A 26036-nucleotide genomic window follows, 5' to 3' on the forward strand; every position below is an offset into this window, starting at 1 on the left:
TGTCCTCAAAACCTCCATACCTTGATGTTATTTGAATTCCTGCTGCGGGTAATTTACTCCCATTACTAGAAGTGGCTCAAGTTTTCCATGTGGTTTGTTAAAAACACTTACCTCCATTTTGTTACTCATTGTCACCAATAAAATAATATATACAGTCTTGAATAACAAGGGATGTCACCATAAGGACATTCAACCTCTTTGGTTTTCTAAGAGAGAATGTGATGGTGTGTCTTTTAACCTTTGACTTCTAGCCACTGATGTATGATTGTTAATAGACAGCACTATGCTGTGTCCTTTAGCCATTGGCTATATTTTCACTGATGCATGTTTGTTAACATCACCACATAGTCACCAGTGATTTCACTGCTTACAGTTTTAATCAGTGTTTCACTGGGTGAGACGGAAATCCGCCATAAATAATCACACATGTTACCACTTCTTTTTTTGATTCCTTCCTAGTTGTAGGCCAAAGATGGCACCTAGGATATTTCGCCTTGAGCAAAGTGTGCGCTCTGCTGAAGACGGGTGAGTTAGTCCACCCGCCAACATAATTACGGAAAGCCCTAAAGTGTAAGGCCTTCTTACTATTGGTCCTGATGAAGGCCTAAGACTCGTATAAGCTGTTCTAGACCAAAACATGTCAACCCGACTACCAGGTGTCATGGATCAGTGACCCATCCACTTAACACCAACCTGTTTTTAGTATTATCCCTATCCTAATAAAAATGTACTTACAGGATGGGAGGTAATTTTAACTTATTCACCACTGTCAACATCCAGACAGTCTCCCTCCTGGTGGAGATTAGATTGTCACTTGGAGAACGGGACACTCAAGTGACGGATCCAATGATCACACTACCCACCAAACTACACTAAGCGTAGATTAAATACACTGCAAACTATGAACGTGTGATTGAGGGTCTCCAAAACAATATTGCTGCGAGTCTGTTATTGACAACTTTGTGGTTAATGTTCCCCCTTCTTTTTTGATTGATGAAAAGGTCTGGTGCCCCAGCAACAGCTAACGAATGCCTTCATGACGGTCTTAAAAAGGTACACATTACCTGCTGTTATGATGGTATGCATGCCATCACCAAGGGAAAAGAGTGACTGTGATCATTATGGGATAGTGGTCTACAGAGGACTGAAATCTATGCGAAGAAATATGCACTCAAACTTGACTAGCTACCTAAAGACCGTGCTCCGCCAGTTTGAAGTGACAAGATAAACGGACCCCAACTGCATGGTTAGGAGCACAAGTCTTTTGGCTCAATGGAGGTCTTTGCAGCAGCAAAGGGAAAAGGACTGGACAAGGGACGGTAATCTTTGATGTCGACTGTATGTGTCAGTAACAGACGTCCGGAATGAGGAAGAAATTCCTGCTGCTACCTGCATCTGAGCCAAAGGAGTCGGCTACCCTGCCAGCTAAGAACCTTGCTACACTCATTTGAAAACACTGTTGTAGGAGTCAATGCTTGAAAGCTCTGTATAAGACCAAAGTGCTACCTTCTCTGCCCAAAGTGACCCTGAAGTCCGCAAAACAAAAAAGATATACAATTGTGGTGACTTTTCATGTTATAAATGAATCATCATCAAAACGCGACAGCGCCATTGTAATGGAAGTAAAGCAACATCAACAAGATACCAATAGGTCAGAGGGGGAACTTCAATATGTTTAATAAGATGTTACTTTTAAAGTACTATACATGGATTTCATGCGAGCGCAAAGTTCATATTCTTGTAAATACATTTTTTATGCGTTTCTGTTTACAGAAAAAGTATTTTTCAGCTTCAGTCAATTTACAATGGGAAATTATAGAAAATGTACTTACATGCTTTCCAGGGCTACTTCTTCCACCTCCTTGAAAGATACATTTTTCTCTTCCATGATTTTAACAATTTCACCTATGTGGCAACAGAACAGAAAGAACCAGTGACCTTCCATATCACAGCTCCCTCATAAAACGCATCTCAGTACAACGCCAGAGGGTATTTTCTACGCCGGTGACCTTCAATACCCACTGGTGGGAAAGCAAAGCTTCTACTACGGACAGTGGGGAAATCATTGAATTTGTTGAAGGTTTATTAAGTCCACATTAAAGATTTTAGAGGTCCTCTTTTTGCAGAGTTAAAGGCAGCAGGAAAATACCAATATAGTTGACCAATTATTGAGTTGTTCCATGGTCAAATCCTTCAGAGAAACACTCCAAATTAAGTCATATTAGAAGTTTACACAAGTGATCTTCCCCACTTCCCCTTGCTTGTGACCATTCATACCGCAAGTTAGAAATGTCTTTAGGTGCAAGAGATGTCCATTTAATATTTAACAATAAAATACACAAAGAGCAAATAGTGTGCTTGAAAATTATTGCTAAAATAGTTCTTTTCTAAACTACCACAGACAGAATGGTCTCCAACTCAATTGTACTCAATTTATCAACCACATAAAGAAAAGAAGGGGAGTTCTCTTTCCCATGATTGAAGCCAGGCAGTCTGCAGGTTATACACTCAGGTATCTGCAGAAGAATTCTACTCATAATGTCATCTTATCAAACAAGCTTTCAACAACTATTAAAAAGGTAATGAGAAAACGAAACTATTAATTAGGTGTCAACCTACCGACTGTTTAACAGCTCTGTTTTAGGTGAGATTACATTTAAAACCCGGCTATATTTTGAAGATTTTACTCATTAGAACTTTTAATCATAAGATATAAGTTCTTGCATAATGAATATGCTACTTACCAGTATGCATCTGTTCTTGGCATGTAGGGCTGCTGACATTCATATCTGTGCATAGATCGCCGCCTAGTGTTGGGTCCGGATGTTTGCACGTTGTTGTCCTGGAAGAGTCTTCGAAGTATCCTGAGATAGGTGACTCCTCCCCTGGACCACAGTGCGCATGGGCATCCTCTCCAACCTCAGATTGTTTTTCGCCATTGTGGCAGTGATGGAGTAGATACAGAAAGTGATGACCATGCTAAACAGTAATTCTGAGAGCTGCAGCTGCTACAGGCGCCGGGGAGGAGGGTGGGCGATATGAATGTCAGCAGCCCTACATGCCAAGAACAGATGCATACTGGTAAGTAGCATATTCAGTTCGAGGCATGTGGGCTGCTGAATTCATTTCTGTGCATAGAATACATAGCAGTACCTCCCATTAGCGGCGGCTACCAGTGCCAGCTGCAGCGGTCTGAAAAAGAGTTTTGAGAACAGCCTGTCCTACAGCTGCCTGCTGTTTTGATTGCACATCTACACAATAGTGTTTGGTAAAGGTATGTGTAGTGGACCAGGTGGCTGCTCTACATATATCATGCAAAGGAATGTTTCCCAGGAAAGCCATGGAGGCCCCTAACTTACGTGTTGAGTGGGCTCGTGGGGAAATCGTTAATGTGCGTTTAGCTTTTTGATAGCAAATTTGAATACATTTAACGATCCATCTGGCTATACCTGCTTTGGAGATGGCGTTACCTTTGTGGTGTGGGGCAAAGGCAACGAAAAGTTGTTTCGTTTTCCTAAAGACTTTAGTCCTGTCTATATAGTACATGAGGGCTCTCTTTACATCTAGTGTATGGAGTGCTCTTTCTGCGACAGTTTGTGGGTTTTGAAAGAAAACAGGCAGTTCAATGGTTTGATTCATGTGGAACTGCGATATCACCTTAGGCATGAATTTGGGGTTGGTACGTAGTACGACCCTGTTGGCGTGAACCTGTATCAATGGCTTTTGAACGGTTAGTGCCTGGAGTTCACTAACTCTCCTCAAAGAAGTGATTGCTACTAGGAAAGCTACTTTCCAGGTGAGGAATTGAATCTCGCATGAGTGTAGAGGTTCAAAGGGTGGACCCATCAGGCGTGTGAGGACCAAGTTGAGGTTCCACATTGGAGCTGGTGGGTGGCTTGGAGGAATTACTCGTTTGAGTCCTTCCAAGAATGCTTTGATGGCAGGCACTCTGAATAAAGAGAGGTGCTGCCTGTTCTGGAGATAGGCTGATATTGCGGTCAAATGGACACGTATTGAGGTGTACGCCAGATTGCATCGGTATAGGTGTAAGAGGTAACAAATTATGTTTTGGATGGATGCGTCTAGCGGGTTAATGTCATTATTATTGCAATAAATGACGAACCTTTTCCATTTGGCTGCATAGCAAGCTCTGGTAGTGGGTCTTCTAGCTTCCTTAATGATGTCCATACAGTCAGGTGGCAGGTTTAGGTAGCCAAACTCTATGACTTCAGGAGCCAGATTGCCAGGTTCAGCTGTTGCGGATCTGGGTGCTGAATCTCTCCATGGTTCTGCGTCAAATGCGCGGGTTTTATCCGCAGCCTTTGATGCGGCACCACGGAAAGTTCGAGAAAGGTGGTGTACCATGGTTGGCGTGCCCATGTTGGAGCAACTAGGACGAGTGTCAGTGAGTGTTGTCTGAGTTTGCGTGCCACCAGCGGTATCAATGGTGCTGGGGGAAAAGCGTACGCAAATCTGCCGGACCAGTTCATCCATATCGCATTGCCCTGCGACTGCGGATGTGGGAACCTGGCGGCAAAGCTTTGGCATTTTGCGTTTTCGCTTGTGGCGAATAGGTCTATCTCTGGAGGACCCCACTGTTGGAAGTACGGTTGGAGTACTGACGGATGTAGCTCCCACTTGTGCATCTGGTGGCTGTGTCTGCTGAGCAGATCCGCCATCTGGTTGTCCTTGCCGGGGAGGTGTTCCGCCATGAGGAATATGTTCCTCTGAATGGCCCACTTCCACATGCTCTGAGCCAGATGAGACAACTGTGGAGAGTGTGTTCCTCCCTGCTTCTGTATATAGTACATGGCAGTCATGTTGTCCGTCCGGATCAACACGACTTTGTTGCACAAGTGTACTTTGAATGCTTTCATTGCCAGGAAGATTGCCATCAGTTCTAGAAGGTTGATGTGCATCTTCTTTTGCTGTATTGTCCATAGTCCCTGCACTGTGTAATTGAGTACATGAGCTCCCCATCCCTGGAGAGACGCGTCCGCTGTCAGTATTATTTGTGGAACAGGCTCTTGGAACGGTCGGCCCTTGCGAAGGTTTTGTGGATTCCACCAATGCAGAGAGTTGTATGCCCGACCGCTCACCAACACTAGGTCTTTTAGTTGTCCTTGAGCCTGATTCCATTGATGTGCTAAGCACTCCTGAAGCGGGCGCATATGTAGTCTCGCGTGTGGGACTATGAAAATGCAGGAGGCCATCATGCCTATCAGCTGCATGAACACTCGCGCGGGAAGGGAGTGTTGGGGTTTGAACTTGGAAATCAGCATTTGCATGCTGTTGATTCTCACTAAATTTGGCTGAGCTGTGGCTGCCAGAGTGTCTATGGTCGCACCTAGGTACTGTTGTACGTGTGCGGGTTGGAGATGTGATTTTGGGTAATTTAGTGAGAACCCCAGACTGTGAAGGAGGTGAATGGTGCGGGACATGTGGCTGGCACATTGCTGGGCTGACTTTGCCTGAACAAGCCAGTCGTCCAGGTAAGGGTAGACGTGTATGTGTTGCCTCCGTAGATGTGCAGCCACAGTAGCTAGGCACTTTGTGAAACCTCTGGGTGCTGTTGTCACGCCGAAGGGAAGGACTTTGAATTGGTAGTGCTGCCCCTGAATAGTGAACCTGAGATATTTTCTGTGTGAGGGGTGAATGGGTATGTGGAAATACGCATCTTTGAGGTCCAGTGTGGCCAGGAAGTCTCCCTGTTTGAGCAGCGGGAGGACTTGTTGTAGGGTGAGCATGTGGAAATGCTCGGAGAGAATGTAGCGGTTGAGGGGTCTCAGGTCTAGTATAGGTCTGAGTGACCCGTCCTTTTTTGGGATTAAGAAGTACAGGGAGTACACCCCCGTACCTTGCTCGCGGACGGGCACGACCTCTATTGCGCCTTTTTCCAGCATACTTAGCACTTCCTGCTGTAATAGCGCTAAGTGCTCTGAGGACATAGGACAGTGTTTTGGTGGTATGGTGGGTGGAGTGGAGGTTAATTCTAGGCAGTAACCGTGTTTGATAATATCTTTGACCCACCTGTCCGTGGTGATGGAGTTCCACGTGGACAGGAACCTTTGTAGCCTTCCCCCGACAGGTGTTGTGTGGTCGGGAGGAAGGGAGAGGGCGTCACTGTTTGTTCTTGGGGGAGGACCTGGTATTTGCGTATCCGCGTCCTCTACCCTTTGTGCTAGAGCCACGATATCCACCCCGGGTGTTTTTATCGTAAGTACTTTGTGTGTTGCCCTTGTTGAAGGTTTGCTGTGACCCCTGTCCTCTACCTGCTCCTCTATTTCCGGGGCGACGAAAGGAGCCACTCCGAAAGGACTGTGTTTGGAGAGCCCCCATGGACTTTGCAGTGTCTGTGTCCTTTTTAATTTTTTCTAGGGTGGTGTCAACCTCTGGTCCGAACAAGTAGTCGGGGTTGACCGGCTGATTGAGGATGTTATTTTGAACCTCAGGTTTGAATCCGGAGATTCGTAGCCAGGCGTGTCGTCGTAACATGACGCTGGTATTTATTGCTCTAGCAGCTGTATCTGCGGCATCCAGTGCACACTTAATGGATGCGTTTGTGAGGAGTTGTCCCTCCCTGATGAGGATCTCTGCTCCCTCTTTGTATTGGTCAGGGAGATGTTGGAGTAGGGTTTGTAATGTGTCATAGTGGGCGCGATCGTAGCGGGCTAGGAGCGCCTGGGTATTGGCAATACGCCATATATTAGCTGCCTGTGCTGCAACCCGTTTGCCGGAGGTCTCTAGCACCTTGGACTCCTTGTCCGGGGGAGGAGCTTCGCCAGTAGTCTGTGAGTGCGCCCTTTTGCGAGCATTGGCGACTACAATGGAATCTAGAGGCAACTGTCCTCTAATGTACGTAGGGTCCACAGGCGCCGACCTATATTTTTTGCCGATCCTGGGGTTTATTACTCTTGCCCTAGTGGGTTCTTTGAAAATGTCCTTTGCTGGTTTAAGGACACCTTTCAGCATGGGTAGAGTTTTGATATTCCTTTCTGAGGATGTGAAAGTATCCATTAGAAAATCGTCCTCGATTGTGTCAGAGTGGAGTTGCACACCATGATTGGCCGCAGCACGTTCAATGAGGGCGTTGAATGCGGCAGTGTCCTCTGTGGGAGACGTTTTTGCGCCATATAGCTGCGTGTCCTGTGTATCCATAGGCGCACCCGGGTCTACAGGGTCATCCCAAGCCTGGTCAGGGTCCTGTTGGCCTTCAGGGTCCATCTCTCTGGGGTAGGGGACATCGTCACCCATGTAGTCCTCGAAAGCATCGGTTTCGGAGGGTGTCGGAGAGAAGGGCTGTGGATCTAGGTAAGAGGTATGGAGACGTTCGTAAAGAACTGGTTCCGAATCCGCTGGCAGCTTATTCTTTAACGGGATCCGGTAGGAGTCCAAAGGCTGCTCGGAAGATATTCTCCGCTTCTGGAGCATAAGTCTGCCGGTGTCGGCATCGATGATGTGGGACGGTGACGTCTCCGTAGGAGAACGTTCAGCAGGTGTGATCCTAGTTTGGGTGACACGTGTCCTGATTTCAAATAATTTGGGTGCCGTGGATGGTGGCAGTCCAAAAGTGATGTTGGGTATTGCTGGAGAAGCTTTTTGAGCTTTTTTCGGCTCGGAGCCCGACGTGTCCTGGAGGGTTGCCTTTTCCTTGATGCGTTGCAAGGACGCTGCAACTTGTCGAACCAGGAACGCCGACGGTTCTCTGGCGCAGAGCGGTTCTGCAGAGGCAGGCGTGGACTTCTTCGGGGCCACGGGGTCATCGAGTCGAGGAGAGGTAGTAGCTGTCGACGACGTCGATGATTGGGCCTTCGGTGCTGCTTTCGGAGCGATGTGCGACGCAGCGGCCATTTTGACCTTCGTGGCCGGAGCCGAGTGTTTCGGTGCCGGGGGCCGAGGCGGCTTGGCGGTACCGATGGCCTTTTTCCATGTGTCGGCGCCGACGTCGGCTGCTGCGAGTTCGGCACCGAAGTCCCGTTTGGTGCGGTCGGTGCCGACGGGTTTGGCTGGCGTCGAAGGTGTAGAGGGCTTCGATCCGACCAGTGGTAGTTTCACTTTCGGTTTCTGTGGAACCGATACGACTTTCGGTTTCGTTCTCGAGGAAGGGAAACCAGTCATTTTGGGCACTAATGGCTGTCGCTGAATGTCCGAGGCCGGGCCAGATGGCGGGGCCGAAGAACTGCGGGATAGGTCTTGGGTAAGGCCCGAAGGCGATCCCTCGACCGGAGCCATTGACTGACGCCCTGGGATATCCTCCGTCTGTACGGGTAGGCCTTGCTCGTCACCGGAGCTACTTTCTTCGGCCCCTAAGGCCTCATCGTAGTCTCCTACCTCGGTGTCGGCTTCTTCTCTGTGAAAGAGTGGTTCTTCGACGTCTTCCGATCCGGAATCGTGTTCGGAAGCAGGGCTGGAGGGTAGGTTCTCCACGCCTTCCACATCTTCGTCCTCGGCGCTGAAGATGTTGGTCGGGCCGGTGCCGCTTCAAGTCTCGCCGCTCGTCGATTCCGGAGAGTCTTCTTGGATCGGAATCGGGCACAGGCCATACATGTGGATTCGTCGTGATCCGGTGAAAGGCATTTGTTGCACACCGGGTGGACGTCGACATGGGGATATTTCGCATTGCAAACAGGACACCGCTTGAATGGTGTCCTCGATTCCATCGTCGAGTCGATGGTCGGATACGATGCGAAAAAGTTGTTGTCGAAGTCAGTAAACTAACAAGTAATTGTCGATACCGATCGGGAACAGTACCGACGCGAACTAAAGGCCTTTTGGCCTGAAAAAAGTTTTTCCTAACTTGAGTCAAGATAAGCACATCCGAACCCAATGGCGGAAAAAAACAATCTGAGGATGGAGAGGATGCCCATGCGCACTGTGGTCCAGGGGAGGAGTCACCTATCTCAGGATACTTCGAAGACTCTTCCAGGACAACAACGTGCAAACATCCGGACCCAACACTAGGCGGCGATCTATGCACAGATATGAATTCAGCAGCCCACATGCCTCGAACACAATGTTAAAAAATAACTTTTAAGTCAAACATTTGTCGGGAACCAACGGCTTAGTTTTGAATGGATTACAGTATTGTCTTAATTAAAAAAAAAAATTCAAAAGTATTCCAACAAAGTGAAATGACTGCACAATGTATAAACTATTGCTTCTAAAAAAAAGAATCTTGGGAATTGTCCTTTATTTATCATCTATGCCCATGCCTCTAAAAATTAAACAGCGTAATTTTGTGGCAGAAGTGCCATGTAAAATGATGTAGCAAGCCATCTAAATTAGCTTATAGCGTAGAATTTCAATGATTTTTAAAGCTAGTAAGATACCCAAGCAAGGAGATCACGCTGCTTGCCCCAAGCCTCTGCTTCACTACAAGACGGGTGTGGGCCCTTTGGTAGTGACAAAGGCTGTGGCAGTTATGCACCAGGCGCAGCCGAAGTGAACTGAAGTTCTGCTGTCAAGGATAGAAGGAATTCCCAAGTGAAATTCTGCTGTGCTAATAACGATTTGCCTAGTGTTCCCAGGTACAAAACACTGGAGCAAACTTTACCAGCCGGAAATTAAGATCAGGCCAGTAAAATCCATTGAGGCTTCAGCTGCAACAGCATTAATTAGGTGGGTGATCACAAGCACTAAACGGCTTATGAGTAGCCAGGCTTGAGCTTTTATGGCAAAGGATTGAAAATGGGAAATACTGCTAGAGAATTCTAAGATTAGCATGTAGGAATAAAATACAGACAATCAAGCTCCGTTTAAAATGAAAGCTACAATCTGCACTATGGCGTCCATCTTTTTTTTTTTAATATAGACTTTTTATTATATCAAAAGAAAATAAACAGAATGCAGCAGCAAACAGAGTGGTAGGTCACAGTACATACACTCAGGTCTCAGATTTTTGACATTTGGGCATTCCAGTACCCATCTCCACACACAATCACTTTGGCATTATCAGAGTTAACCATTCGGTAAGATAGGGCCCAAAATCACAGATCTATTTTGTGTAGATGTGGCACCTAGCCAGCCGTATATTTATTATCCTTTTAGTCGTCCCCATATAAAATCATATTGTCCAGAACTGGTAAGTTCTTTGATGTTAGTCTTTCATATGGCGTCCATCTTGAATTAGTTTAAAACAACCAACCTTGTTTAGCTTCACCTAATTTGTATGGATGACAAACTTCCTCCGTTAATTTCCACTGAAAACCTGGACCAGATGGTCCAACATTTAAATCCCATAAGTCTTCCCAAGTAGAAAGCTGGTGAATGTTTACAGGCCATCCAAAAACGGAAGCATATTCAAATACTGCAGCTGTTCATGTGCCTCATGTTGTATATTTGTGCTTACTTCATTATGACTACTTGGTGTCAGTAGTCCCTCCTTAGTGTTTCTACCTTCTCAACCTCCCATAGTACCTATGAGTGTTCTAACTGGTATGTGAAAGTTCCAGTCTTGGCAGTTGATGGTCTGGTCAGCTGGCGAGGTGGCTGTGCTATCTTAATAAATCTATCTTGTAACTTGAAGACGTGTCCTGCTGCCTACCTAACTTACTTACAACATTTTGACGACGATTTGGCTGACCAGACAAGGAGGAAGCACAGCGCAGCACAAGCAACACCTCGCAACAAGAACCCAAGATTGCGTGTCACCCAACTGCAGCAAGAAACAAGGAATAAGAAACAAGGAACCTGCTATATTCCAGAAACAAGAAACTTGCTGTATGAAAGAAGTTTTCAACCGCAATAAGAAGAAGAAACCGACACCAAGAAAAGAAGAAATCAGCCGCAAGTTATTTAAAAAGAAAAAAAAAAAAAAGAAAAGAAAAGGAATAGAAAGTAAAACTAACTTTAAGGACTTTGGCACACTGCTTCATGAGGGATGACTTTCCGGTGCCAGTGCCAAGAGACGTTTATGCTCAATCACAGGTGAGCGATCCTACTTTACATTGACTGCCTTGCAGTTGTTGCACAGAGAGATCCTTCTGCTGAGCAGTCATCTGTGCTCTGATGACGTCAGAGTATCTTTGCGGGTTCTAGCGGAGAGGCTGCATCTTGTGTCTCAGCGTCTGTGCGTTGTCCCATTTACCGGCGCCTAGCTGGAGAGGAGAGCAACGGTAAACGTCACAACGCGACATCAGCCATCTTGCTGTTTCGTTCCCATGGTTACGGGAACAACGCAACGCTGCGTACTGCCCCGCAAGGAGCTCTGTGCTCACAGGAGCAGTGACGGCATAGTTGAGGTAGGGGAAATGGCAACGTCTACCAGCCGTTTTAGAGACAGTTTATATGTTTTGCCGCGTCAAGACTCAAACCTGCCCCGAGCTCGAAGAAAGGAACTGACACTTTGCTAGGCAATCTCAAGGTAAGAGAAGTGCAAGCGGTATCTATGGGATGCGCTACCAGCCGTTTTAGAGACAGTTTGGGATGCGCGTGTATTTTGGGACAGATGCCGTTTATTTACTGCTTTGATAATATCTGCGATCGCTAGTCTTCTACCACATGCACAATCAAAAAAAAAATAAAGGACATGTTCCGTAAAGTTCTTTCGTCATATAGTGTCAGTGACAATTTGCGTTTACACACCACTAACTGCATCTTTGCTACTTGGATATATGAACCAAAATTGAGAGGATGTTGCGTGCACTCGTAAGTGTATTAAAGTCAGTAACAGTGTGAAATTCTGGACAACGGTGCCATCTTGTGGACTTTTGAAGTATTTAATGTGTGGTTCCTTTTCATGAAACCAGCAATAGGAAGGTTACAATTTGGACCTCCATTTGAAAACCGGGACAAATCTAAAGCATTTTGTGTGAAAGTGAGAAGGTCCCGGAACAAGGACAGAGAGTCCAGAACCGGGAAAGTCGAAAACCGGAAGCAGTCCAGTCCAGAACCGGGAAGGTCAAGAACCGGAAGCAGGTCATACGACCTAGAACAAGGACTGGGTACTAAAAGAAATAGAAGAAGGTCTCACAACTAGAAGCTACACAAAGAACTAAAAAAAAAAACTAAAAAAAAAAAGACCAGAGAAGAAGACCAAGTAGAACAACCCTGCACGAGCAACACCTCCCACCAAGAACCCTAAACTGCTTGCCATCGTACTGCAGTAAGAAGCAAGAGATTAGGCAACTGAAAACTTCGAAACGCAACAAACCCAGAGGTAATGAGCAGCAACTAAAAAAAAAAAAGAAGAATAAAGAATTCCCATACTAGAAGAAGAAAAACGAGCAGCCAACCTCAATTTAATAAAAAATTAATCCAGAAGATTACAATATCAAACTATATTAGCTTCAAATGGTTCTCATGAAAAAACGAAATAACAATGTACAGATAACTTCTCCTCAATCTAACTTAAGTATCTGCCATCCAAGAAAGACAGCCGAGGATTTGCCCAGATACTACAGAGTAAAGAAAGCTGCTTCCAAGGTAACGCGGTAATTAATTCAAGACAGAAGAAGCCTGTCACCTAATGCCTGTAAGAAGAGATGTATGTCACTAAGCAAGCTGCTGACACAAACGAATGAAACTCTAAGAAATCATTACAGAAAATCGAAGGGGCACTCCTGCCAGAAACAAGCAACTCACCATAATTAGCCCAGCTGATGCCATCCAGTGTTCCCGATTTGCTGTTCTGAAGAAAATCGACAATAAGAACTAACCTATTCCTAGTACTTTTGAAGACATCCTGATTAACCGTGAGTCAATTGCTGGTGTGCCTGTACTTGTGTGCGCGTGTCCTCACTCACCGTTTGCCAGCTGAGCGATCCTTCTTCGACGCTGTCATCTTTACACTGATGACGTCGTCGAATCTCCATAAGTATCAGCGGAGAACCAATGCGTCATCGGCATCCAGCGTGTTTGTGTTTTCTTCAATCTCTGACTCCGGAAGGACTTTGAGGACGTCACTGCGCGAGGTCGCGCAACGTCAAGCAGCCATTTTGTTTTTGTGTTCCCATGGTTACGGGAACACAACGGAGTGCAAATAAAACAACGATAGGAGGATTTCCGCACAGTGAAGGTGTTTTCTGCCGAACTGGTGTTCCCCAACAGATCTCAATATCTTGGTCAATTTCCTTACGCAGCGCATGTCGATGTATCCCAAGATCGAGGTTTCTTTTGTGAAAATGCCTTGCACTTCGTTATGCTTGTTAATGCCCGTCCCTCAACTCGATGTCACCTTTCCAAAGTATAGGTAAGCGAGCGCATGCATAGCTAAGCATAACACTGATGTTTCACAATTTTGGCAGCCAACACTACCTCCAACTATTGAAACTTTTCTTGAGTGCGCTGAACAGGTTTTCTCACCGGTACTACCTTTGAGCACAGAGTCCGGTCATAATTTCTGGAATCAACACGGAAACAGAAACAAGCACAAACGAGTTTGAGTTAAGGCTTTTAATTCTTTCACAAGAGTGCCATCTTGTGGTTGTTCTTTGTATTCCATTTGTCAATACTTTTGGAGTTGAAAGCTATACTTGATCCTTAATCTATAGTAATATTAAATCTACTGCTGCTTTGTTTCGTATCTATGCTGGGAAAAAGCTGAAGTGTTCACAGCTTTGTAGCATCTATGGGGAGTACAGAAACAGTAATTTCGGCTTAGCAGCACTCATTGCAGCCTAAGTATAAAAAAGTATAGAAATGCTTATTAAGCGCTCGAATGCCGAGGCGTCTTGGCGCTGGAGTGTGTAGGTGAGGCGAAATGATGGACTGATAGCTACTCAGGGTTAAACAGACGAGATTTCAGGGCTTCCTGAAAGAAGAAAGATTCGGCTGGAGTCGCAGGGCCACCGGTAATTTGTTCCAGAGATGGACTGCGCAGCTAGAAAATGAGCGGCCGCCCCATCTGGCCCGTCTATATCTAGGGGTGCAGATCAGGCCAAGATTGGCCGATCGTAAATCTTGCGGTGGGATATAGAGCCTGAACCTATCCTGACAGTCCACAGAGCCACCACCATATCGTGCCTTGGGCACCAAGCAGAGCGCCTTAATCTCGATTCTCTGCTGAACAGGGAGCCAGTGTTTACTTCCAGGAACAGTAACTGTAAGCTCAAATGTAGTAGAGTACAATACAGTGGAAAATATTTAAAAAAACAATAACAGTCTAGAACCATGACGGAGAGCCGCTCAAAGCAATGAGGCAAATATCTCTAAAAATCTGACTTAAAGTTATGTGAAGAGATGCCACCGTTCAAAAGTTTTGAAAGACTGTAGATTTCAAGAGATGAAATGCAAATGGGGAAAATTGTAAGGTAGCAATTCCTATTTCAATATTTACTTGGAGAAAACTATTGCAACTTCAACCACAATCCAGGGAAAACTAAGGACTGAGGGAGTGAGCCTTGGACCAGGACCGGGAGAGGACAAAGCTAGTCCCAGGACCGGCAGAACCAGAAATCGGGAGAGGACAAAGGATGTCCCAGGACCGGAAGGGGACAAAGGCCCCTTGAAGAAAGAAAAAAACGAGAGAACAAAGGTTCCAACCTATCTAGAGGGGGACAACGGAGGTCTCAGAATCAGTACCGGGAGTGGACAAATGGAAGTCCCAGGACCGGCAGAACTAGAAGGGGACAACGGATGTCCCAGAGTCAGCACCGGGATAGGAAAAAAATGTGTCCCAGGACCAGGAGAGTTCACGACCGAGATTCATGACGACAAGAGTTCCAGTACCACAACAGAAAATCATGTCAAGGGGGTTCTCTGAACCGGGACAAATGTTCCGCGACTAGAACCAGGCCTTATAGCCCACAGTACTGAGACAGTTTGTCCACAAAGAAATTAAATTTAAAGGTAACTTAGAGGCCCGAACCACATCTAGAGTCCCATAACCCAAGAAAAAGAACCAGAACCGAGACACCCGGTCCAGAACTTCAACTTGGACTGTAAGAGAACTGGCTCCAATTATTTATTTATTTTTCTTAGGGAACATCCTTCCAGAACTTTTTGATAATTGGAGGCACTTGTTGAATTCTTCTATCTTCAACTATGAGGGGTAAGCCTCGGCGGACAAAGACTGACCGGAGAAAGTAAACTGTCTCTTCCCATTTTTGCTGGCCACAATGACGGATTGTAGAGAGTAGACTGTCTTTTCTTGTTTTTTCGGTTTTTTTTTCCGTTGATCGAAGGGGAGAAGGTGGTCATCATGATCCTCATCATATCCTGTCCCTTTGCCTTCGTGAGCTGGAAGTCCAAGAGGTCGCTGACCTTCTACGTGTTTTATGTTTCCTTTCTATTGTTTTCCATGCTTTAAGCTCTTATTATGTGTTTGAGTCTTTTATTTTGTTTTCTCTGTAAAGGAAGAAGATATGTTGTATATTTGTGCTTAGTTCATTATGGCTACTTGGTGTCAGTAGTCCCTCCTTTGTGTTTCTACCTTCGCAACCTCCCATAGTACCTATGAGTGTTCTAACTGGTATGTGAAAGTTCCAGTCTTGGCAGTTGATGGTCTGGTCAGCTGGCGAGGTGTAACGCTCTGCTGTGCTATCTTAATAAATCTATCTTGAAGACGTGTCCTGCTGCCTACCTAACTTACTTACAACACCTCACATACTTGTTTACCTTACTTGTCTTGCAAGAAGATAGCCAAGATCATTGGGCCCTTGTTACTAGCGAGGGTATCTAAGAAACATGTCTCGTCCTCCAAGACTGCTCTGGATTCTTTGACCTTTTGTGGTTCGTGCTGACAAAGTGAGAAACTCTTTCCAGATCAAATCAATCAACCACACTATGAGTGGTAAACTGAGCTAACTGATCTGCTGAACTTTATAGCCTTCTCTTGCGCAGAAAATGAGCAGAGTCAGATCAAAGCCCACTATGGTTCTTTTCACAACAATACTTTGAGACAGTTTACTGGACGAGTACAATCAATAAGTAGATCACATTCAGGCATGTTCAGCCTAGACCTGCAGTAGTCGGTAATGGTAGGAACATCCGCAGACGTGGAGTGACAAGAGGCATAGAGTACGGAACAGAGAAAACTAATTTAAATCACGCTTAACACCTTCACAAATCTGGCATTTACTACCACTCCCAATAGGAACAAATGAATGCCTAAAAAAAGTAATTTAGGGTAGCAGGGAAAAAAAAAAAGCAGACTGGATACATAGAAGGTTACAAATGCTCACTGTGCATTGTTTACTACATATTTTACACAGCAAATGTAAGGTCAATTATCCCTGTGATCCAATACTGGAACATGACTACCAGCACCTTCTTGGATTTAGGGGTAGACAGCCCGAGGCCAACTCTTCATGGGGCTTGCTGTAGCGTTAGAGTTTTTGTCTCAATTATGCGCAGGGTCTGAGAGGTTAATAGCTTAAGCAGAGGTATTTTCATTACCCACTATAATGTTAAAGAGCGGTTCAATCATTCAGCATTCACACCATCTATCCATACAATTCCCATCATTGTAAGGTCATCAAGGTACTCCTGAAGGCCACATGTGTCAACGTTAGCTGCAAAAACTAAATCCAAATAGACAATATTTCAACAATAGAGGCAGAGCTCTGTCCTCTGGTGTAACTCCACAAAGTGCCATCTTCACATGGACTGAACAAGAGGGCAAACACAATCTCTTGAGAAGTCCCAAATTATGCTAAAGGGATTGAGATTCACAAATGACAGATTTTCAGCTCAATGCCTTCTACCCCTCGCTGCGACTGGTATAGCATCTCTCTGAAGGTGAAGTTGTAGGGAGCATAATTAAAGGAAACAAGCATACTCTGTACATTGGAAGTGAAGCTGGCCTCAGGTAATCAACATTTCATATTTCATAGGTCGCTGCCTAAAATATACAAGTATTGGCTCATCAGCTGGTATTAAAGTCTAATCAGTGAGTTAGATGTATGTTATATTGATTATGCTACTTACCAGTATGCATCTGTTCTTGGCATGTAGGGCTGCTGACATTCATATCTGTGCATAGATCGCCGCCTAGTGTTGGGTCCGGATGATTGCACATTGTTGTCCTGGAAGAGTCTTCGAAGTATCACGAGATAGGTGGCTCCTCCCCTGGACTACAGTGCGCATGGGCATCCCCTCCATCCTTAGATTGTTTTTCGCCATTGTGGCAGTGATGGAGTAGATATAGTAAGTGATGACCATGCTATGCAGAAAATACTGAGTGCTGCAGCCACGACAGGCGCCGGGGAGGAGGGTGGGCGATATGAATGTCAGCAGCCAAGAACAGATGCATACTGGTAAGTAGCATAATCAGTTCGAGGCATGTGGGCTGCTGAATTCATATCTGTGCATAGAATATATAGCAGTACCTCCCCTAGCGGCGGCTACCTGTGCCAGCTGCAGCAGTCTGGAAAAGAGTTTTGAGAACAGCCTGTCCTACAGCTGCTTGCTGTCTTGAGTGTACATCTACGCAGTAGTGTTTGGTAAATGTATGTATAGTGGACCATGTGGCTGCTCTACAAATTTCGTGTAAAGGGATGTTTCCTAGGAAAGCCATGGATGCCCCTAACTTTCGTGTTGAGTGGGCTCGTGGGGGAACCGTTAATGTGCGTTTAGCTTTGTGATAGCCAATCTGAATGCATTTAACGATCCATCTGGCTATTCCTGCTTTGGAAATGGCGTTGCCTTTGTGTGGTGGAGAGAAGGCAACGAAGAGTTGTTTAGTTTTTCTAAAATCCTTTGTCCTGTCAATATAGTACATGAGAGCCCGCTTTACATCTAGTGTATGGAGCATTCTTTCCGCGACATTTTGCGGATTTTGGAAGAAAACGGGCAGTTCGATAGTTTGATTAATGTGGAACTGTGATATGACTTTGGGCATGAACTTGGGGTTAGTGCGTAGGACAACCCTGTTTGCGTGGACCTGAATGAATGGCTGCTGAATGGTTAGTGCCTGGAGTTCACTAACTCTCCTTAAGGAAGTGATGGCAACCAGGAAAGCCACTTTCCAGGTGAGGAATTGAATCTCACATGAATGGAGAGGTTCAAAGGGCGGACCCATCAGTCTGGTGAGGACCAAGTTGAGGTTCCACACCGGTGCTGGTGGGTGTCTTGGGGGAATTACTCGTTTAAGTCCTTCCAGAAGGCTTTGATGGCAGGCACTCTGAATAAAGAGAGGTGCTGCCTGTTTTGGAGATAGGCTGCTATTGCTGTTAAATGGATACGTATTGAGGTGTATGCCAGATTGCATCGGTATAGGTGTAAGAGGTAGCAGATTATGTTCTGAATGGATGCGTTTAGCGGGTTAATGTCATTGTTGTTGCAGTAAATGACAAACCTCTTCCATTTAGCTGCATAGCAAGCTCTGGTAGTGGGTCTCCTGGCCTCCTTGAGGATCTCCATACAGTCAGGTGGTAGGTTTAGGTAGCCAAACTCTAAGACTTCAGGAGCCAGATTGCCAGGTTCAGCTGTTGCGGATCTGGGTGCTGAATTTCGCCATGGTTCTGCGTTAAAAGTGCGGGTTTGATCCGCAGCCTTTGATGCGGCACCACGGAAAGTTCCAGAAAGGTGGTGTACCATGGCTGGCGCGCCCACGTTGGAGCAACTAGGATGAGTGTCAGTGAGTGCTGTCGCAGTTTGAGTGCCACCAGCGGTATTAATGACGCTGGGGGGAAAGCATACGCAAATCTGCCGGACCAGTTCATCCATATCGCATTGCCCTGCGCCTGTGGATGTGGGAACCTGGCGGCAAAGCTTTGGCATTTTGCGTTTTCGTTTGTGGCGAATAGGTCTATCTCTGGATGACCCCACTGCTGGAAGTACGGTTGGAGTACTGATGGGTGTAGCTCCCACTCGTGCATCTGGTGGCTGTGTCTGCTGAGCAGATCCGCCATCTGGTTGTCCTTGCCGGGGAGGTGTTCCGCCATGAGGAATATGTTCCTTTGAATGGCCCACTTCCACATGCTCTGAGCCAGATGAGACAACTTTGGAGAGTGTGTTCCTCCCTGCTTCTGTATGTAGTACATGGCAGTCATGTTGTCCATCCGGATCAACACGACTTTGTTGCACAGGTGTACTTTGAATGCCTTCATGGCTAGGAAGATTGCCATCAGTTCCAGAAGGTTGATGTGCATCTTCTTTTGCTGTGTCGTCCATAGTCCCTGCACTGTGTAATTGAGTACATGAGCTCCCCATCCCTGGAGAGAGGCGTCCGCTGTCAGTACTATTTGTGGAACAGGCTCTTGGAACGGTCGGCCCTTGCAAAGGCTTTGTGGATTCCACCAATGCAGAGAGTTGTATGCCCGACCGCTCACCAACACTAGGTCTTTTAATTGCCCGTGAGCCTGATTCCATTGACGTGCCAAGCACTCCTGAAGCGGGCGCATATGTAGTCTCGCGTGTGGGACTATGAAAATGCAGGAGGCCATCATGCCTATCAACTGCATGAATACTCGCGCAGGAAGGGAGTGCTGAGGTTGGAATTTGGAGATCAGCTGTTGCATGCTGTTGATTCTCACTAAAGTTGGCTGAGCTGTGGCAGCCAGAGTGTCGATCGTTGCGCCTAAGTACTGTTGTACGTGCGCAGGTTGGAGACTTGATTTTGGGTAATTTAGTGAGAATCCCAGACCGTGGAGAAGGTGAATGGTGTGGGACATGTGGGTGGCACATTGTTGTGCTGACTTGGACTGAACTAGCCAGTCGTCCAGATAAGGGAAGACGTGAATGTTTTGTCTTCGCAGATGCGCGGCCACTGTTGCCAGGCACTTGGTAAAGACCCTGGGTGCTGTTGTTACTCCGAAGGGGAGAACTTTGAACTGATAGTGATTCCCTTGAATAGTGAATCTGAGGTATTTCCTGTGTGAAGGGTGTATTGGTATGTGGAAGTATGCATCCTTCAGGTCTAGCGTAGCTAGGAAATTCCCCTGACTGAGTAGTGGGAGAACCTGCTGGAGGGTGAGCATATGGAAATGCTCCGATAGTATATATATGTTTAGGGGTCGCAGGTCTAGGATAGGTCTGAGCGAGCCGTCCTTTTTTGGGATTAAGAAGTACAGAGAGTACACCCCTGTGCCCTGCTGGTCGATGGGCACTACTTCTATTGCCCCTTTTGTGAGCATAGCAAGCACTTCTTGCTGGAGTAAATCTAAGTGTTCGGCTGACATAGGACGGTGCTTTGGTGGAATGTTGGGTGGAGTGGAAGTTAGTTCTAGACAGTACCCATGTTGGATGATGTCCCTGACCCACCTGTCCGTGGTGATGTTCTTCCATGCGGACAGGAACAGCTGGAGTCGTCCCCCGACAGGTGTTATGTGGTCGGGGGGTAAGGAGAGGGCGTCACTGTTTGTTTTTTGAAGAGGACCTGGTGTTGCCATAGCCACGTCCCCTGCCTTTGGTGCTGGATCCACGATATCCACCCCTGTTGTTTTTGTCATAGGTGCTTTGTGCGCCACTTTTAGTATACTGCTGTTGTGACCCCTGACCCCTTGTTGTGCCTCTATTTCCAGTGCGACGAAAGGAGCCACTACGAAATTGCTGCGTTTGCAGAGCCCCCATTGATTTCGGAGTGTCAGTGTCTTTCTTTATCTTTTCTAGGGTAGTGTCAACGTCTGGGCCGAATAAGAATTCTGTGTTAACTGGTAAGTTCAGAATATTGTTTTGGATCTCGGGTTTGAAGCCGGAGATTCTTAACCAGGCATGACGTCTTAGCATGACGCTTGTGTTTATTGCCCTAGCCGCTGTGTCAGCTGCGTCAAGGGTGCATTTTATGGATGCATTAGTGAGGAGTTGTCCTTCTCTAATGAGTAGCTCCGCTGACTCCTTATACTCATCTGGTGGATGTTGGAGCAGTGACTCCAGCGTGTCGTAATGCGACCTGTCATAACGTGCCAGGAGTGCCTGTGTATTGGCAATGCGCAGGATGTTCGCTGCTTGCGCTGCAATGCGTTTGCCCGATGTTTCTAGTACTTTTGACTCCTTGTCTGGGGGAGGAGCATCACCAGTCGTTTGTGAGTGGGCTCTCTTGCGAGCATTGGCAACCACCATGGAGTCCAACGGCAATTGACCCCTAATGTATTTAGGGTCACCGGGTGCAGGCTTGTATTTTTTTTCAATCCTAGGATTTAACACCCGGGCTCTTGTGGTGTCCTTGAAAATGTCTTTAGCAGGTTTGAGAACCCCTTTTAACATGAGCAGGGTTTTGACAGTTCTTTCTGAAGATGCGAAAGTGTCAAGCAGGAAGTCTTCCTCAATGGCATCAGAATGGAGTTCCACCCCATGATGATCAGCAGCCCGCTCGATGAGGGCATTAAATGCAGCTGTGTCCTCGGTAGGAGACGTTTTTATGTTATAGAGTTGCGCATCTTGAGTATGTGGCGCGACACTTTGGTCTGTGGGGTCATCCCATGCCTGATACGGGTCTTGTAGGTGCTCATCAGGATCTACGTCTCCAGGGTAGATGGAATCTTCCCCGCCATAGTCCTGTATTGCGTCCGATTCGGAGGGGGTAGGAGAAAAGGACTGCGGATCTGGATGGAAGTGTTGGAAGTGTTCTTGGAGCACTGGTTCCTGCTCCGCCGGCAGTTTGCGTTTAAGAGGAATTTTGTAGGGCTCCTCTTCCCTAACTGGCGTTATCTTGCGCTTGTGGAGCATTAACCTGCCAGTGTCGGCGTCGATAAATTGTGGCCCCGAAGACTCTTGTTCTGTAAGGCCAGAGGTGGTGGACTGTGTGTGGAGGACACGTGTCCGAATTTGAAATAGTTTCGGTGCCGATGCCGGTGGCAGCCCAAACGTAATGTTGGAGGGCTTGGGTGTGTCGGGACCCGAGATAGAGTGGAGGGTTGCCCGGTCACGGATGCGTTGTAAAGATACAGAGACCTGCTGCACAGTGAACGCAGATGGTGGTTTGATGGGCCCCTTAGTAGTAGACGTCGAGGCCAGCCCCGACTTTTTTGTAGGAAGGGGGTCACTGGCCTGAAGGGATGTATCGACAGTCGACGTAGTCGAGGACTTAGTCGGCGCCGGTGCGCTAGGCGTTGTCGTAGCCGGGGCGGCCATCTTGACTGCGGAGGTTATGGCCTTCGGTGTCGGCGCCGAAGGTCTCGGTGCCTTGCGGTGCCCGAGGGCGTGCTTTTTCTGGGTGGCAACCGTATCCGCTGCGGTGAGCTCGGCGCCGAAGTCTCTTTGTACGCGGTCGGAGCCGACGACTCTTTTCGGCGTCGGAGCAGTGGATGGTTTCGACGCCTTCGATCCGACCACCACCAGTTTCACTTTTGTTTTTGAAGGGACTGGAGCGATGGATGGTTTTGGGTTTAACAACCCGGTCGTCTTCGGTAATAGTGGCTCTTGCAGAGTGTTCGAGGCCGGACCGGAAGGTGGGGCCGAGGAACCATGTGTTTGATCTTGGGTAAGGCCCGAAGGCGATCCCTCGACCGGAGCCTGATGACGACGTACAGTTTCGGCCTCCGTTTCGACGGATTGGCCTAGCTCTTCGGGAGAGCTGTCTTCTTCGGCCCCGTAGGCCTCGTCGAAGTCTCCTACCTCATCGATGGTTTCTTCACGTCGAAAGATCACTTCGTCGTCGTCGTCCGATCGGGAATCGTGTTCTGAAGCGGGGCTAGAGACTACTTCTTCCACGCTCTCGGCGTCCTCGTCCTCGGTGCTGAATATCTTGGTGGGAGCAGGCGCTGCTTGCTGCGCCTCCAGTCTCGCTGCCCGTCGGTTCCGCAGTCTTCTTAGATCGGAACCGTGCACAGGCCATGCATTTCGATTCGTCGTGATCCGGCGAGAGACATTTATTACAGACGGGGTGGACGTCGATATGAGGGTACTTCGCGTGGCATAACGGACACCTCTTGAATGGAGTCCTCGATTCCATCGTCGATCGAACTTCGAAGTTCGGACCAAACTGGTCTGAAGTTGGAAGAGGGTGCGGAGCACTAAAGCTAGTAGTCGACACCGAACGGTAACTATACCGACGAAAACTAAAGGCCTTTTGGCCTAAAACTAAGTATTCCTAAGTTGAGCTAAGATAGTCACATCCGAACCCAATGGCGGAAAAAAACAATCTAAGGATGGAGAGGATGCCCATGCGCACTGTAGTCCAGGGGAGGAGCCACCTATCTCGTGATACTTCGAAGACTCTTCCAGGACAACAATGTGCAATCATCCGGACCCAACACTAGGCGGCGATCTATGCACAGATATGAATTCAGCAGCCCACATGCCTCGAACATTCCATTATTAAGGACAGATCCAAACACAGAGGCTGGCACTTATGAGCACAATAAAGCAGCATGGTGGGGTATGGGAAGGCTGCCAGAAGAGAAACATATTTCTTTCACAGCCTCATATTGGTCCAGGTGCAATCAAAAAGGGAGGCTTGAGCTTTTAATTTCCTCTTAGACCGGTCTAGTTCCTAATCTAAAGAGTCTGAACATGGATTCGGGACTGGGCTATTGTAGCAAGTGCTGCATTGGGTAATAGAGAAACAAATGTTTTAACGTAAAACATGTGTTTAAGGGCAGGCAAGCAAGCCTGATCCACAACAAATATCATAAGAGGCAGAAATCAAATCATATGGGAATACACAAGACAAATGGGTTTTCTACCTAACATAATGATACTGGATTAAAGGAAGAGTTGGAGATGTGACAGTAATTAAAATACCCAAAGAGAATTCACACCATACAGAAGACTACATTTTTATGTGGACAAGTACTTGCCTACCTGGGGGTTGTGATGTAAGACAGTGTAAGGGAATGTGCACAGAGGAAAGAATGAAGTGAGAAGTAACATTACCAAATGTTGCTTCGCAGAAAGTGTAAAGAATGCTTAGAGCATCCAGGTCAAAACAGAAGAGTCAGAATCAGTAGATGTATGAATAAAACTTTGGGTCACACTGGAACAATAATACCATGCATGCACAGCTAAATATAATGAATTTGTAATGATTCTTACCAATCCTAATACCATATGTTTTAGTGTGGCCTGCAACATGTCTAAATGAAGATATAGAACATGGATTCCGAGAGCGAGCAAGAGAACCAAAAATCTAGAGTGTTCAGGTCTATTTAAGTGGCCAGCTGAAACTGAGTAGTCACTAGGCACTTGGGTGAATTTAGTGTGTACATTTGTGAAATATACAGTAATGGAACCCATTTATCTACCCCAGCGTTCACGACGACAGAAAAGCGTGACAGTGTAGCTGTGGAAAAGCAATTCCTCTGACCCACCTGATGTTAAAACACAGTCAACGTCTTGAACATTGTACAAGGCAGCGAAGTAGTCATCGCGCAACGCCTCCAGCTTGCGGTCATAGCATGGGGCCACAATGATGTGGAATATCTTGTCAGGCGACAGACTCTATAGGAAGAGGCAAATAAGAGAACACATTACAGACCTCATGGAGCTGAAGTTAAAAAAAAAAATCTCACTGTACTTCAAACACAATAATTGAGAACGATTTCTGTAAATAGGTTAAAAAATAAAAACGTATCTAACTTAGGAGGTCTGTTTCTATCATCGTGGTGAAAATATTGGATGCCCAGCCAGAAGTTATGTGTTTCTGTAAGATTATGGTCGAGCAAAGCAGTTAAGTACGAATACAGTATTGAAGAGGGTGTGTTGAGACAAACGCAAAACGTATAAAGGAATATATGCAGTTAGTACTTGCGGCAAGATTTTAAAGATGATGAAAGTCACAGAATTCAAAATGTTAAGGTAAAGTCAGATCAACTCTGCTGCAAAACGTAGACTAAGGCACTGAATGCATGGACAGTGTGGCCCTTATCAGAAGTCTATTTCTAGTTAGATAAACACTACAATATATGGAAATGCTGCCTTGCATCCTTTACAGCAAATGTTCTCGTTGTAACTGCTGGTCTAGTATAAACAAGGATTGGCAAAGCCAATGGGTTTCGCCTACGCGTTTACTAACTTGACCAATGTTTTTACAGGTTGCACAGCAGCTAAGCTGCTGGGCAACATGGCTTAAAGTTAAAATAAAATTAAAAAAGGTACTACGACAGACACAGACAGCCTAAAAAACAGCCCACACAGTAACCTGTCAGACCAACCTGTTGGGCACTGCCTGATTGCCCTGTAGACCGCTCCAACCGTGGCAGAAAGTAAAAGTCTGTTGAGGGGCTAGGAGTGTTCTATTGGGTCATGGCTGTGATGTCATAAGGAGTTAGAACATGTGATGTCACTTCAGCTACCCTTGGCATTTGGGCTATTTGACCTCTATGCACTTGTCTGTCATAAACTACACTTTGGCACTGAACACAAACACAAATAAATCTATCACTGCAGCTGTCCTTACACGTCACTCTTGGGCTTGCATAGTTTCGAGTGGCTGGGATCTGTAGAGACCATGACGAAGAACGGTGTGTGGCAGGGGCTTTTCACAGAAGCCATTGAGTAAGACGCATGTCAAAAAGAAGTTCAGGTTTCACCAGGCTGTCAGCGTCCAACGACGGGAGAACGCCAGTGTTGTCAATTTTTTTTTACATGAGTTTGTGCTAAATACAAGTCTTCCATGATTCTCTGATGTTACCCTTTAACACTTGTATTCTTTGGGTGAAATGACACTCGAATGTGGGCACTCCAGGCCCACTACACAAAACAAAAACAACAAAAAAGAATAATGTCTAAGTTATAGGCATCGCTTAAAATATGGTAACTTCCAAATAGGATGCCATTCGTATGCACGGCAGCTGGTGAGTGTGCTGCCTTTAATATATACATCATTTAGAAGACTGACTTAACAGAACTGGTCAGTGCAGCTTTACACATTTTTATGTAGTGCTTTCAATGTTTGCAATGAGGCTGGGGCAATACATTGTTTGTAAAAACTTCAGAACACCACAGGGGCAGACCCAAAGGGCTCAGACTCAGCCTTTTATCTATCTGAGGCTGATATCTGCACCAGATTTGGCCAGTGGCAGGGCCCAAAATAAAATGAACTTTGATACCATGCACCTTATATAAGCCAGGTCATAATAGGCCTCAACCGTTCCTCATTGGCTGACCTGACTGTCATTTAAGTCGCCTTTTCTGACGTCACCACCAAAATATTCATCTAGGCAGAAGCACAAACTGAAAGTTCAAGGTCGCCCCTCTGACCGGTTGAGATGTCCATT

At 46.4% G+C, this 26036-nt stretch overlaps 1 protein-coding gene across 6 annotated transcripts in view; it reads right to left on the minus strand.

Annotated features, from left to right (window-relative positions):
* Positions 1-26036, minus strand: part of NARF (nuclear prelamin A recognition factor) — a 331765-nt gene that overhangs the window by 51268 nt on the left and 254461 nt on the right. For all 6 annotated transcript variants that reach the window (XM_085616853.1, XM_085616850.1, XM_085616852.1 and 3 more), the window contains 2 exons: positions 24129-24258; positions 1833-1905 (listed from right to left, as the gene is read on the minus strand). In XM_085616853.1, the coding sequence (XP_085472979.1) occupies positions 1833-1905; positions 24129-24258 (203 nt within the window). The remainder of the gene's footprint in view (positions 1-1832; positions 1906-24128; positions 24259-26036) is intronic.

This window comes from Triturus cristatus, chromosome 7 (assembly GCF_964204655.1).
Source record: "Triturus cristatus chromosome 7, aTriCri1.1, whole genome shotgun sequence".
Lineage (NCBI taxonomy): Eukaryota > Metazoa > Chordata > Amphibia > Caudata > Salamandridae > Triturus > Triturus cristatus.